This window comes from Eriocheir sinensis, chromosome 19, assembly GCF_024679095.1.
Source record: "Eriocheir sinensis breed Jianghai 21 chromosome 19, ASM2467909v1, whole genome shotgun sequence".
NCBI lineage: Eukaryota > Metazoa > Arthropoda > Malacostraca > Decapoda > Varunidae > Eriocheir > Eriocheir sinensis.
The window spans coordinates 3,571,573-3,585,988 of NC_066527.1; the positions used below are offsets into that span (position 1 = coordinate 3,571,573).

The following is a 14,416-nucleotide window of genomic DNA, read 5'->3' on the forward strand; positions in this document are numbered from 1 at the left end:
AAAGGAAAACAAATGAGAAGTATACAAAAACTTTCCCTTTCATTGCCTCCTGATACACACACACAAAAAAAAAAGTTAAAATGAATTGAAACTATAATCATTCAACTCCCCTTTTCACTATTTTCTTCTCAGGTACAAAAAAAACAAATAGAAAAAATATATATAATGAAATTAACCTCGTGGACACCTTGCTCACGTAACTCCCCTCCGCCACAGCCGTCCCCTGACGCGCCTAAGAAGAGTCACATGGAAAGTAAACTCGCTCACCTCGTCTGCCGTGAGCCTCGTTTTCATTACACTATGTACATAAACCTTGTGTGTGTGTGTGTGTGTGTGTGTGTGTGTGTGTGTGTGTTTATATTTAGTGCAGCTGTCGTTTTTTTCTATAGCAAAGGAAACAGCTCGATGGCAAAAAAAAAGGAAACAATAATAAAAAATAAAAAAAACGTTAATCACTGCTCCTATATAAAAAAAAAAAAAAAGAGTTCAGAGGAGTGGCCGAAAGAGAGGTCAATTCCGGGAGGCAATGGAGGAGGTAAAGTCTAATGGTTTTGTTTTGATTATATTATCATTAACTTCTCGGCCATTACAACATTTTTTCTTCAGGGTATTGTGTGTGTACGAACATTTTTATTTCGCTTTTCTCTCCTCTTGTCCGCTCGTCATGGGCCTACTATATACGGCGTGCTGATTACTACCTGTTGCGTACGTGTAGGAGATATGTTAATGATGTCTTGCTGTTTTTGTTGTTGTTGTTGTTGTTCTACCACTTATTTACTGCAACGTTTTCAAGTACTTGTCATTTATATATTTTTAGGTGCACTCGTATTTTTTCTTTTATATTTTCTTTTTCTTTTGACTTTTTCTTACTTTTCGTTTTCTTTTCCTTTTTTTCTGACGAGGAGCAGGAGGAAGAAAAGGAGGAGGAGAAGAAGAAGGAGGAGAAGGAGGAGGAGGGTAACGCTGAGAATGATATGGTGATGATGAAGATGAAGAACATCCACACAAACAGTCCACTCGGACACAACACACACACACACACACACACACACACATACACACACACACACACAACAGGTAAGATGACCATAAACAAGTCCATCTTCTTGCCTCGTCTTCATACTTATGCTCATTGCTAAAGAACTAAGGAACGTCTTCATCCCCGAGCCCTATATACACAACCCCGGTTCTGGCCCACCCTCGGACCCGACCCTTTGCGACGCCCCAACACCCCAACGAGGCTTCTCCAATATAATAAGCCCCCGAAGTCCCTTACCAAGGCAACTGTAGCGTTCCGGCTCCAATGGAAATAATGTGACACATGTTACTGCCGCAAGAGATTCCTTCAGTATTGCGAGAGAAGAGATTTAAGATGGAATTCATAAGAACACTCAAACGGTTCTTTTTTTTACTTAACCGTACACGAAATAAGTCAATCGTGCTTCGTGCGGATCATAGGAAGAAGATCCCGAAAGACGATGGTCAACCTCAGTTCGAGGGGTGCAGAAAACTGAAGATGCAGAAGCTCCGAGCACCAAGGCACTCCGAGACGCCGCCGGTGTGGTGTGCCAAGAGGCGGTTCCCGGGGCTCCGTGCCGAGGCTGGAATGGGCGAGGCCGGCAGACAGTCATAAAAGTAATGGTCGAGGCCACGATGGTCCCGCCCCGAAACGATGGCTTGCTGTACCTCCCGCGCGGTGACGTCACGCTCAAGTATATAAGGACGCCGGGCAACGCAGACATCACCAGTCTCTGCCGAGTCTTCCCTCACCAATGGCTTTCAAGGTGGGTGTGCCCCGCCGTTGGTGGTGGTGGTAGTGAGAATGAAAAGACTGCTGATGATGATGATGATGCTCACGCAATGCTTTTGTCAGTCCCTCCGCTCCGCCCTAACACTCCTCCCTCTCTCCCTGCAGGTTCTCCTCCTCGCTGCCGTCGCGGCCCTGGCTGCCGCCGACCGGGCTCCTTCCTACAGCCCGCCCCGCCCCACCTACAGCCCGCCACAGCCGTCCTACGGCCCCGCCGAGCCCACCGTGAGTACACGCATTCGGCCCCGCCGTGCCTAAACATCCTTCCCCAGCACCTCATGATTCTGTATCGCCCTCCTCAAACCCCAGCCAGTACTGTCCCCTAACCTAACGCCCCCCTCCCCCCAGGCCCCCGCCCAGTACAACTTCAACTGGGCCGTCAAGGACGACTACTCCAGCAACGACTTCGGCCAAGAGGAGAACCGTAACGGCTACGACACCCAGGGCTCCTACTACGTCCTCCTCCCCGACGGCCGCCTGCAGCGCGTCTCCTACACCGTCAACGGCGACTCCGGCTTCGTTGCCGAGGTCAGCTACGAGGGCGAGGCCCAGCCCAGCTACAGCAGGCCCCAGCCCACCTACCAGCAGCCCCAGCCCCAGCCCACCTACAGCAGGCCCCAGCCCACCTACCAGCAGCCCCAGCCCCAGCCCACCTATGGTTAACGCCATCACCCCCATCACCCACTGACAGAGTATATATATTTTTCTAAGCTACGCTAGTAAGGCCTCGTGTGTATTTAAGAGATGCAATAAAAGTGCACGATAACCCATGGCTCGCTTGACTCTCCACGCCTCCTGCCTGACACGGCGCCGCCTTGGTCGCCTCGGCACTGTGACATCCCTCCGCTGGGGCCCTCCCGTGAGACACCCTCTGACCCTGCGGGCACTGCTATGCTTCCCCGTCGCGTACGATCTCTCCCTCGCGAGTCTGGATGGGTCACATGGAAAGTTAACTCGCTCACCTCGTTTGTTCAGAGCCTCGTTTCCATTCACTGTGTACATAAACCTTGTGTGTGTGTGTGTGTGTGTGTGTGTGTGTGTGTGTGTGTGTGTGTGTGTGTGTGTGTGTGTGTGTTTATATTTAGTGCGGCTGTCATTTTTCCGTGCAAGAGTCTAATGGTTTTCTTTTGAATATATCATCATCAACTTCTCGGCCATTACAACATTTTACTTGAGGGTATTGTGTACGTGAACATTTTTATCTGGTTTTTCTCTTGTCCGCTCGTCACGGGCCTCCTGTATACGGCGTGCTGGTTACTGCTTGTTGCGTGCATGTGGGAGGTGTGTTGATGATGTCTTCTTGCTGTTGTTGTTGTTGCTACCTTTTCGCCTGTGGCGCCAGTAGGCTTCCGTAGTAGGGCCTGAAGTCGCCCCCAGCCCGTTGTGGCTCAGGCAAGTGTTTATTGTGGCGCCATCTTGCATTGGATCATGCTTCTCCCCGGAGCTCATCTTTGATCAAGAATGTAGAGTCCGGGATGATATGTGGTCTTCTGGACAGCATGAGAGTAGACTTAGGCCACTCGGCGGTGACTGAAAAATCCCAGCTTGTGGCACCGGACGCGCGCCGTCACGATATCCACTCAGCCACATCCCCAAAAATCACTCATTTACCACGACGTCTTCAAGTACATGGCGGGTTTTATTGTGCACTTGTTTTTCTTATATATATATATATATATATATATATATATATATATATATATATATATATATATATATATCTATATATATATATATATATATATCTATATAGATATATATATTCTTTTCTTTTTTCTTTTTACTTTTTTCTATTTTTCGTTTTCTTTTTCATCTTCATTTTTCTTCTCCCTTTTCTCCTTCTCCTCTTCCTTCTTCTTCTTCTATTGTTTCTTTCAATTGTTTCATCTTTTTCTTTACTTCTATATCTTCTATTTCTTCTTCTTTCTCTTCTTTGTAATTTTATAATCTTTTTTTTATTCTATTCCTATTTCTTCTTCTTCTTTTTCTTTTTCTTTCTCTTTTTCATCTTCTTTTCCTTTTCCTCTTCTTCTTCTTCCATATATAGTCGCCATAATCATTTCTTTCCAACACTAAGGGTTTTTTATCAAGTCCTCGTTCACCTTTTTAGTAGACAGAATATTTAGTTTTCTTTTTTTTCTGGAGGGGGGCGAGGTACCTGTTTTCTTATCCTCTCTCTCTCTCTCTCTCTCTCTCTCTCTCTCTCTCTCTCTCTCTCTCTCTCTCTCTCTCTCTCTCTCTCTCTCTCTCTCTCTCTCTCTCTCTCTCTCTTCCTACATCCGACTTCTACGTACGTTGCAATAGTGAATGTCTTCCTCATACGAAGGAGAAGTCTGATAATATTTTCTGTTCAATTCTTCGACGACGGTAACATCTTTTCGGTAGACAGTAAGATTTTTTTTTCTTTGCTACACTGGTAATGAGTTCTCCTCTATGTATACTGTAATGATGAATGTCTCTCTTATACATACGAAGGAGAAGTCTGATCTTTTTTTTCAACTTCTAATTTGTAGATTGTAATATGTATGGGTTTTTTCTCCGCTTCTTTCTTTTTTTTACAGCAAAGGAGACAGTTCAAGGGCATATAAAAAAAAGAAAACAGTAATGAAAAAAAGCCCGCTACTCACTGCTCCCAAAAAGAGTACAGAGGAGTGGCCGAAAAAGAGGTCAACTTCGGGTCATATATAGCGTATTAATGAGTGGCTTTCTTATACATCATTGCCGGATTACCTTTAGTTTGCTTTTTGTGCCTTTAGTTGACTTTTTTATTCAGCGTCATCTTTAATATACTTTTTTGTTCGCTTACTCTTTTTATTTCTCATTATTACCTTTACTTGATTTTTTTTATTCCGTTTGTTTACTTTTTATTCATCATTACTTATAGTTTAGCGACCTTCCTTTATTCCATCAATTTAATTCTTAATTCTCATCATTACTTTATTCTTTATTGCCCTACAGTTTTTCTTTAATTCCTTTACTTCTCTATTCCTCACCATTACTTTTACTTTTTTTCCTATTCCTCATTACCCTTCAACCTCTTATGCAACAGGTAAACATTCCCAACACAGAAGGAACATGAACCTCCCTCCCTCTCGTCCTAACCAAAGTGAACGGCCGCCCTGGTTCTACTCGTCTTCAGGTAGTAGGTTACTTTTTTCGCTGGGCGCTGCTCTTTTCCTCTTTTATCATTTAAAGGCTCACCACACTCGCTTTTTAGACCCTAGGCGGCCAGTTCCTTCCTAGTTACCTTTCACTCTCGCATTTCTCGCATAGAGCTACCTGTCTCGTGGTAATTAACCTATATATTAGCTACCTTTACACCTTCCACACTTCTCACCTTTCTGCTCCTTAACATTCACGGGGTCAACAGCAATCAATTCAGTTCGCTTCGCATCGTTATTCTCTTAGCACCTACTGCGTCGTCTACCTTCACTATATTATATACATTGTACCTTAATGTAATGATGGAGGTGGTGATGATTGAGATGATGATGATGATGATGATGATGAGGAGGAGGAGGAGGAGGAGGAGGAGGAGGAGGAGGAGGAGGAGGAGGAAGAAGAAGAAGAGGAAAAGGAAGAAGAGGAGGAGGAGGAGGAGGAGGAGGGTAATATTGAAAATGAGGACGGGTGTCATGATAATGATAATGTTGTTCATAATGATGATGTCCACCCTGAATCACACACACACACACACACACACACACACACACACACACACACACACACACACAACAGGTAAGATGACCATAAACGAGTCCATCTTCTTGCCTCGTCTCCATACCTACGTTAACTGCTAAAGAACTAAGGGGCGTCTTCATCCCCAAACCCTACACCACCCCCGCGGCGGCCCACCCCATCCCGCCCCGACCCTCTGCGACGCCCACAACAAAACACCCCAACGAGTCTCTTCCAGTATGGCCAATCCTCGGAGTCTCTCACTAGGGCTATTATTGTGTTGAGGTTCCAGTTTATATAATATGACGACCAATGTTTTTGCCGCCTGAGTCTCTTCAGTATCGTGAATGAATTGATTTGAGATGGGATTTATTAGACACTCCAACGTCTGTTTTTACTGTACCGTACACGAAATAACTCATTCATTTTAACTTATTTTTTATAGGAGCGATGATTAGCGGTCTTTTTTTATGTTTATCTTGCCTCTGAGCTGCTCCTTTGCTCTAAAAATAAAAGTCAAGGGTGAAGGACTGTGAGAGGAAAGATGCCGCGATCCGATACTTCGTGTGAGTTTACAGGCAGATGATGATGCCGGAAGACGATGGTCAAGATTAGTTCGAGGGGTGAAAAATGCTATGAAGATGCAGAAGCTCCGAGCACCAAGACACTCCGAGGCGCCGCCGTGTGGTGTGCCAAGAGGCAGCTCCCGGGGCTCCGTGCCCAGGCTGGCGTGGGCGAGGCCGGCAGACAGTCATAAAAGCCACGACTGTCCCACCCCGGGACGATGGATTTCTTTCACTTCCGCGCGATGACGTCACACTCAAGTATATAAGGATGCCAGGAACCACAGACATCACCAGTCTCTGCCGAGTCTACCGTCACCAATGACTTTCAAGGTGGGTGTGTCCCGCCGCCGCTGGTGGTGGTGGTGGTGGTGATGGTACTTCTGGTGGTGGTGGCAGAGGCTGCTGCTGCTGCTGCTGCTCACAAAGTACCTCCGTCAGTCCCACTGCTCCGCCCTAAAACACTCCTCCCTCTCTCCCTGCAGGTTCTCCTCCTCGCTGCCGTTGCGGCCCTGGCTGCTGCCGACCAGGCTCCTTCCTACAGCCCGCCCCGCCCCACCTACAACCCCCCACAGCCGTCCTACGGCCCCGCCGAGCCCACCGTGAGTACACGCACTCGGCCCCGCCGTGCCTAAACATCCTTCCAAAAGCACCTCATGATTCTGTATCGCCCTCCTCAAACCCCAGCCAGTACTGTCCCCTAACCTAACGCCCCCCCCTCCCCAGGCCCCAGCCCAGTACAACTTCAACTGGGCCGTCAAGGACGACTACTCCAGCAACGACTTCGGCCACGAGGAGACTCGTAACGGCTACGACACCCAGGGCTCCTACTTCGTCCTCCTCCCCGACGGCCGCCTGCAGCGCGTCAAATACACCGTCAACGGCAACTCCGGCTTCCTACCGGAGATCAGCTACGAGGGCGAGGCGCAGTACCCCCAGCAGCCCACCTACAGCAGGCCCCAGCCCACCTACCAGCCCCAGCCCCCCACCTACAGTTAACGCCATCACCCCCATCACCCACTGACAGAGTATATATATTTTTCTACGCTTCGCTAGTAAGGCCTCGTGTGTATATATGAGATGCAATAAAGGTGCTCGATAACCCATGGCTCGCTTGACTCTCCACGCCTCCTGCCTGACACGGCGCCGCCTTGGCCGCCTCGGCACTGTGACATCCCTCCGCTGGGGCCCTCCCGTGAGACACCCTCTGACCCTGCGGGCACTGCTATGCTTCCCCGTCGCGTACGATCTCTCCCTCGCGAGTCTGGATGGGTCACATGGAAGGTTAACTCGCTCACCTCGTCTGTCTCGAGTCTAGGTTCCATTACACTGTGTACATAAACCTTGCGAGTGTGTGTGTCCGTGTGTGTGTTTATATTTAGTGCGGCTGTCATTTTTCCGTGCAAGAGCCTAATGGTTTTCTTTGGAATATATCATCATGAACTTCTCGGCCATTGCAACATTTTTCTTGATGGCATTGTGTACGTGAACATTTTTATCTGGCTCTTCTCTTGTCCGCTCGTCACGGGCCTCCTGTATACGGCGTGCTGATTACTGCTTGTTGCGTGCATGTGGGAGGTGAGTTAATGAGCCTTGTTGTTGTTGTTCTTGCTGCATTTTGGTGAACTCGTCTTTCTATATATCTTTTCCTTTATTCATCTATTTCTTCTTCTTCTTCTCCTTCTCCCTCCTCCTTCTTCTTCTTCTTCTCCTCCTCCTCCTTCTCCTCCTTCTTTTTCGTCTCCTTCTTTTTTCTCTTTTTTCATTCTTCTTTCCATTCTTCTTCTTTTTCTCTTTGTGCTATTCCTTCTAGTTGTTGTTGTTGTTGTTGTTGTTGCTGTTCTTCTTCCTCTTCCTCTTCCTACTCTTCTTCCATATAGAGTCGCCATAATTACTTCTTTCCAACACTAAGGGAAAGGTTTTTTTATCGTCCTCATTCACTTTTTTCAGTAGATAGCACATTTAGTTTTTTTTTTTTTTTTTTTGGTGGGGGGCGAGGTACCTTTGTTCTTAACCTTTCTCTCTCTCTCTCTCTCTCTCTCTCTCTCTCTCTCTCTCTCTCTCTCTCTCTCTCTCTCTCTCTCTCTCTCTCTCTCTCTCTCTCTCTCTCTCTCTCTCTCTCTCTCTCTCTCTCTCTCTCTCTCTTCCTACACCCGACTTCTACGTATGTTGCAATAGTGAATGTCTGATATTTTTTGTTCAATCCTTCGTCAACTGTAACATCTTTTTGGTAGATAGTAACATACTTTTTCTTTGCTATTTTTTTTTCTTTTTTTTTACGTATTCGCCTATGGCGCCGGTAGGCTCATGTAGCTCCCCGGAGCTCATCTTTGATCCTAGAATCTATAGTCCGGGTTGACAGGCGGTCTTCTTGACAGCATGTGGGTAGTCTTAGGCCACTCGGCGGTGACTGAAAAATCCCAGCTTGTGGCACCGGGCGAGGCGCGAACCCGCGTCGTCCTGGGCGCGGCGCCGTCATGCTGTCCACTCAGCCACCGCCTACCCTATACTGCAATGATGAATGTCTTTTTTATACATACGAAGGAGAAGCCTGATCTTCTTTTTTTCAACTTCTAGTTGGTAGATTATAATATGTATGTTTTTTATCTATGCTACTCTCGTCATGGATTTCCCGTCGTATATGCAGCGCATTGACGAGTGGCTTCCTTATACGTCATTACCCTAAGTGCACCTTTTGTTCCTTTGGTTGACTTTCCATTTCGCTTCATTATCAATAATTTACTTTTTTATTCCTCATTCATACTTTGAGTTTAGCAACCTGTTTTTTTGTTTTTGTTTTCATTCCACCAGTTTATTTCTTTGCTCCTTATCACCAACAGTTTAGCTCCCTTCTTTCATTCCTTCTTTTCAGCTTACTTCTTTATTCCCTCACCGTAACTTTTACTAACCATCAGATTTTTAATTCTTTCAGTTTTCTTCTTTATTACTCAGCATTTACTGAACTTTCTTTACTCCTCATTACCCTTTCTGCTTTTTTATTACTTCAGTTTATTTCTTCATCCCTCACTATTACTTTTACCCTTATTTATTCATTTCCCTTTAGCTCTTTCTTCCGCGGCTTACATTTATTCTTACGCAATAGAAGAAGGGACATGAACCTCCCTCACTCTCGTCCTAACCAAAGTGAACGGTCGCCCTGGTTCTACTCGTCTTCAGGTAGTATTTTTTTCTTCAATGGGCGCTACTCTCTTCTTTTTTATCATTTTAAGGCTCACCACACTCACTTTTTAGACCCTAGGCGGCCAGTTCCTTCCTAGCTACCTTTCACTCTCGCATCTTTCGCATAGGAGCTACCTGTCTCGTGGTACTTAACCTATATATTAGCTACCTGTACACCTTCCACAATGCTCACCTTTCTGCTCCTTAACATTCACGGGGTCAACAGCAATCAATTCAGTTCGCTTCGCATCCTAATTCTCTTATCATCTACTGCGTCGCCTTCGTTCACTATATTAAACATTTTACCATAACTCCTTTTATCTCCTTCTCTTTTGATTCTTCTTTCTTTCTTCTTTCTTTTCTATTCCCTTTTTTTCACCTCTATCATCTCTTTTAACTTGTCATTTCGTTTACTTCTGATAAACACGAAAAGGGAATGATAAACGGGAACTCTTCTACTTCAACTCCTTTCTCTTTTCATTTACTTGTATATTCTTCCTCGTATTCCATCATGATTTCCATTGCACTTGCATCGGTTACGTTTAATATATATTCTGTCGCTATCAAGAACCATCGTTGTAAGCTTTATCCACTCGTCTCTCGTCTCTCTCTCTCTCTCTCTCTCTCTCTCTCTCTCTCTCTCTCTCTCTCTCTCTGAACACATTCACTACCTGAGCAATAATTATAAACACCTGGAATAGCTTCGTTTTGTCTTTCATCTCAGTCTCAACCGCGCGGAATAATCCTTTATCAAACATTCAATCTCTACCATAAACCTGTACACAACAACATTCCGTCTCTCTCTCTGCCACTATATCCACATTTACTACCTGTTAAATGATTAGTATGTCACCTGGAATCGCTTCGTCTTGCCTTTCGTCCTGACCTTTACCGTGTGGCTCAGTCCTTTTTGTCAAACATTCCATCTCTACTATGAACCTCTACACAGCATCCCGTCTCTCTCTTCAGCACTATCTACAAATTCACCGCCTCTTCTATGATCAGTAAGTCACCTGAAATCATTTTGTCTTGTGTCTTTCATCTTGCCCTTTACCGTATGACTCCAACCTCAACTGTCTCTCTCCAAGACTATATAGCTGTCCGACAATTAGAAACACATAGAATCGCTTGGTGTTTTTCTTTTTTCTCAACCTTTCTTTACTTCTATCAAACACTCTATGTCTAATATAAACCTGTGAACTCTAACACCTCAACTGTCTCTCTCCAAGACTATATAGCTGTCCGACAATTAGAAACACATAGAATCGCTTGGTGTTTTCTTTCATCTCAGCCTTTACCGCATCGCTCAATCCTTCCTATCAAACAGTCTATGTCTAATATAAACCCGTGAACTCTAACACCTCAACTGTCTCTCTCCAAGACTATATAGCTGTCCGACAATTAGAAACACATAGAATCGCTTGGTGTTTTCTTTCATCTCAGCCTTTACCGCATCGCTCAATCCTTCCTATCAAACACTCTATGTCTAATATAAGCCTGTGAACTCTAACACCTCAACTGTCTCTCTCTCCAACACTATATAACTGTCCAACAATTAGAACACTGAATCGCTTGATCTTTTCTTTCATCTCAGCCTTTACCGTACGACTCAATCCTTCCTATCAAACACTCTTTGTCTAAAATAAACCTGTGAACTCTAACACCTCAACTGTGTCTCTCTCCAACACTATATAGCTGTCTAACAATTAGAAACAAACAGAATCGCTCCGTCTTGTCTTCCATCTCAGGCTTAACGGAGTGGCCTAATTCTTTCTATCAAACAACTTATCTCCACTATGAACATAAACACTCCAACCGACCATCAGACCCCACCAGGAAGATGCCTACCGGCGCAACAGGCAACGACATAAAAAAAAAAAAAAAAAAAAAAAAAAAACTCGTCTGGCCCTTCCCAACACCACCAACACATTCACTGTCGGCCCATCAATTAAGACAGCTGGAATCGCCTCGCCTCGTCTTGTCTCTCACCTCGGCGCCTCAGAACTCGTTGCCTGCGCCTTCCCACCCTTTTCCGGCTCCGAGCTACTGAGGGAATAATGGTGATGGCGATGAGGAGGAGGAGGCGGAAAAGGAGGGTGATGATGATGGTGGTGAGGATGACGATGATGGTGATTAGTATGATGATGATGAGGAGGAGGAGGAAGAGAAAGAGGAGGAGGAGGAGGAGGGTAACGTTGAGAATGATGATGATGATGATGATGATGAGGCACACCCACACGAACAGTCCACCCTGACACACACACACACACACACACACCAGTAAGATGACCATAAACGAGTCCATCTTCTAGCCTCGTACCCATGCTTACGTTCACTGCTAAAGAACTAAGGAACGTCTTCATCCTTTAGCCTCCCCCCCCCCCCCCGCCACCCTCCGCGCTGGCCCACCCCACCAAGACCCTCTGCGACCCCCACAAAAAAACCCAACGAGTCTTCTCCTATATTTTAAACCCCCGAAGTCCCTCAATAAGTCCATCATAGAATTGAGTTTCCAGTAGAAATAATATGAAGATCCGTGTTTCCGCAGCCCGAGGTTCTTCGGTGCGGTGAGAGAAGAGATTCGAGATGGGATTTATTAGACACTCTAACGTTTTTCTTTGCTGTACCGTATGCAAAATATGTCACTCATATTTAACTTTATTTCATAGGAGCGGTGATTACTGGGTTTTTCTATGCTTATTTATGCCTTTGAGCTGCTTCCTTTACTCTAAAAATAAAAGTCAAGGGTGAAGGAGTGTAAGAGGAAAGATGCCAAGATCCGATACTTAGTGTGAGTTCAAAGGCAAAAGATGATGCCGGAAGACGATGGTCAAGCTTAGTTCGAGGGGTGAAAAATGCTTTGAAGATGCAGAAGCTCCGAGCACAGGCACTTCGAGGCGCCAACGCTGTGGTGTGCCAAGAGGCGGCTCCCAGGGTTCCGTGCCGAGGCTGGCGTGGGCGAGGTCGGCAGACAGTCATAAAAGTAATGGTCGGGGCCACGATGGTCCCGCCCCGAGATGATGGCTTGCTTTCCCTCCCGAGCGGTGACGTCACGCTCAAGTATATAAGGACGCCGGGCACCGCAGACATTACCAGTCTCTACCGAGTCTTCCCTCACCAATGGCTTTCAAGGTGGGTGTGCCCCGCCGCCGCCGCTGCTGATGGTGGTGATGATGGTACTTCTGGTGGTGGTGGCAGAGCCTGATGCTGCTGCTGCTCACATCGTGCCTTTGTCAGTCCCTCCGCTCCGCCCTAACACTCCTCCCTCTCTCCCTGCAGGTTCTCCTCCTCGCTGCCGTCGCGGCCCTGGCTGCCGCCGACCAGGCTCCTTCCTACAGCCCGCCCCGCCCCACCTACAGCCCCCCACAGCCGTCCTACGGCCCCGCCGAGCCCACCGTGAGTACACGCATTCGGCCCCGCCGTGCCTAAAGACATCCTTTCCCAGCACCTCATGATTCTGTATCGCCCTCCTCAAACCCCAGCCAGTACTGTCCCCTAACCTAAAGCCCCCCTCCCCCCAGGCCCCCGCCCAGTACAACTTCAACTGGGCCGTCAAGGACGACGACTCCGGCAACGACTTCGGCCAAGAGGAGAACCGTAACGGCTACGACACCCAGGGCTCCTACTACGTCCTCCTCCCCGACGGCCGCCTGCAGCGCGTCTCCTACACCGTCAACGGCGACTCCGGCTTCGTTGCCGAGGTCAGCTACGAGGGCGAGGCCCAGCCCAGCTACAGCAGGCCCCAGCCCACCTACCAGCAGCCCCAGCCCCAGCCCACCTACCAGCAGCCCCAGCCCACCTACGGTTAACGCCATCACCCCCATCACCCACTGACAGAGTATATATATTTTTCTACGCTACGCTAGTAAGGCCTCGTGTGTATTTAAGAGATGCAATAAAGGTGCTCGATAATCCATGGCTCGCTTGACTCTCCACGCATCCTGCCTGACACGGCGCCGCTTCGGTCACCTCGGTACTATATCAACCCTTCGCTGGGGCCCTCCCTAGAGACACCTTCTGATCCATTGGGGAAGTGCTACACTTCCCCTTCGCGCACCATCTCTCCCAGAGTTTTGATACATTTCCCTGTGGAACACATCCCCAGACTCACGGGGCTCTGCTACACTTCCTTGTGGCATCTTTACTCCTTTATGAAACCCCAAAACACTTCCCTGTAGTGCCTCACTTCCCTCCGTCTAGGGCACCGCTACACTTCCTCGTACTATCATAACGCTTTCATGAAACCCCAGAACACTTCCTGTGGTGCCTCACTTCCCTTCTTCGCAAGTTTTGATGCTCTTCCCAGTAGCACTCCTCATCTTTATCCTAACGAGACACTGTTATCCTCTCTCGCACCACCTTTACTTCTATACGAAGCCTTAAAACACTTCCCTGCGGTGCCTCGCTTCCCTTCTCAACCAGGCTCATCCTCTCAGTCTGCGGGGCATCGCGATACACACCGCCGCCACGCACCCACCCACGCCTCCCTGCTCCTGACGGTGACCTTAACTTCTTCAGGATTCTTCCTTTGCCTATCTTTGCCCTGGGACGGAGACCAAAGACTTAACACACAAAAAGAAGATGGTAAGAAGCTGACCGTCAAAATAGATAAAAGAGAAATTCCTGACACGCCGTTCCTGCAAAGACAAGTTAATGGAGCGGCACAACGCCGCCGTTCCACATGTGCTTCCACGTTCCACAAGGCTACTAGCCGTTCCCTCGTTCTCCCCCCGTTCCCCATCCCCCGTTCCTCGTTCCCCTGTTCCCCGTTCCCCGTTTTCCCGTTCCCATCATCCCTCGCTCCGAACCGCCTCTCAGTCTCTATCTCAGGTTCCTCTCGATAATAAAGAAGAGCAACGACTTTCTACTCAACCTCATCCCTATGCTGTCCAACTCCCTAATGCAAGAGGTAACGATGACCCACAATTTACACGCATCCATAGTTAACAGACATTGAAAGATACAGGATTACAAGGAGAACAAAGGATGAGTACAGTAAACGTGGTAGGTTGACGATATGCGATGAGATGAGATGACAGGAGAGGAGTGGAGAGGAGAGGAGAAGAGAGGAGAGGAGAGGAGAGGAGACAAGACAAGACAAGACAAGAGAAGAGGCGAGAAGAGAAGAGAAGAGAAGAGAAGAGGAATTGAAGGAGGTTAGATGAAGTAAAGGATAGGTGGTGTTAGG

The 14,416-nt window shown here is 47.3% G+C and overlaps 2 protein-coding genes across 5 annotated transcripts; both read left to right on the forward strand.

Annotated features, from left to right (window-relative positions):
• The first annotated feature begins 1,659 nt into the window (after nt 1-1,659).
• Nucleotides 1,660-13,142, forward strand: LOC127000552 (uncharacterized). Of its 4 annotated transcripts, XR_007754261.1 has the most exons (4): nt 1,660-1,784; nt 1,916-2,032; nt 2,156-2,562; nt 7,140-7,235. XR_007754261.1 is itself a non-coding variant. In XM_050864318.1 (3 exons), the coding sequence occupies exons 1-3, from the start codon at nt 1,773-1,775 to the stop codon at nt 2,468-2,470; spliced, it is 444 nt and encodes a 147-aa protein (XP_050720275.1). In that variant the 5' UTR covers nt 1,660-1,772; the 3' UTR covers nt 2,471-2,577. The 4 variants fall into 4 exon arrangements, 3 of the variants coding, with proteins under 3 accessions (XP_050720275.1, XP_050720278.1, XP_050720277.1); XM_050864318.1 differs by lacking the exon at nt 7,140-7,235 and having other exon boundaries at nt 2,156-2,577; XM_050864321.1 differs by lacking the exons at nt 1,916-2,032; nt 2,156-2,562; nt 7,140-7,235 and adding exons at nt 12,508-12,624; nt 12,750-13,142 and having other exon boundaries at nt 1,667-1,784.
• On the forward strand, nt 6,249-7,152 carry LOC127000553 (pro-resilin-like). Its single transcript, XM_050864322.1, has 3 exons — nt 6,249-6,381; nt 6,534-6,650; nt 6,775-7,152. The coding sequence occupies exons 1-3, from the start codon at nt 6,370-6,372 to the stop codon at nt 7,045-7,047; spliced, it is 402 nt and encodes a 133-aa protein (XP_050720279.1). The 5' UTR covers nt 6,249-6,369; the 3' UTR covers nt 7,048-7,152.
• Nucleotides 13,143-14,416: the final 1,274 nt, after the last annotated feature.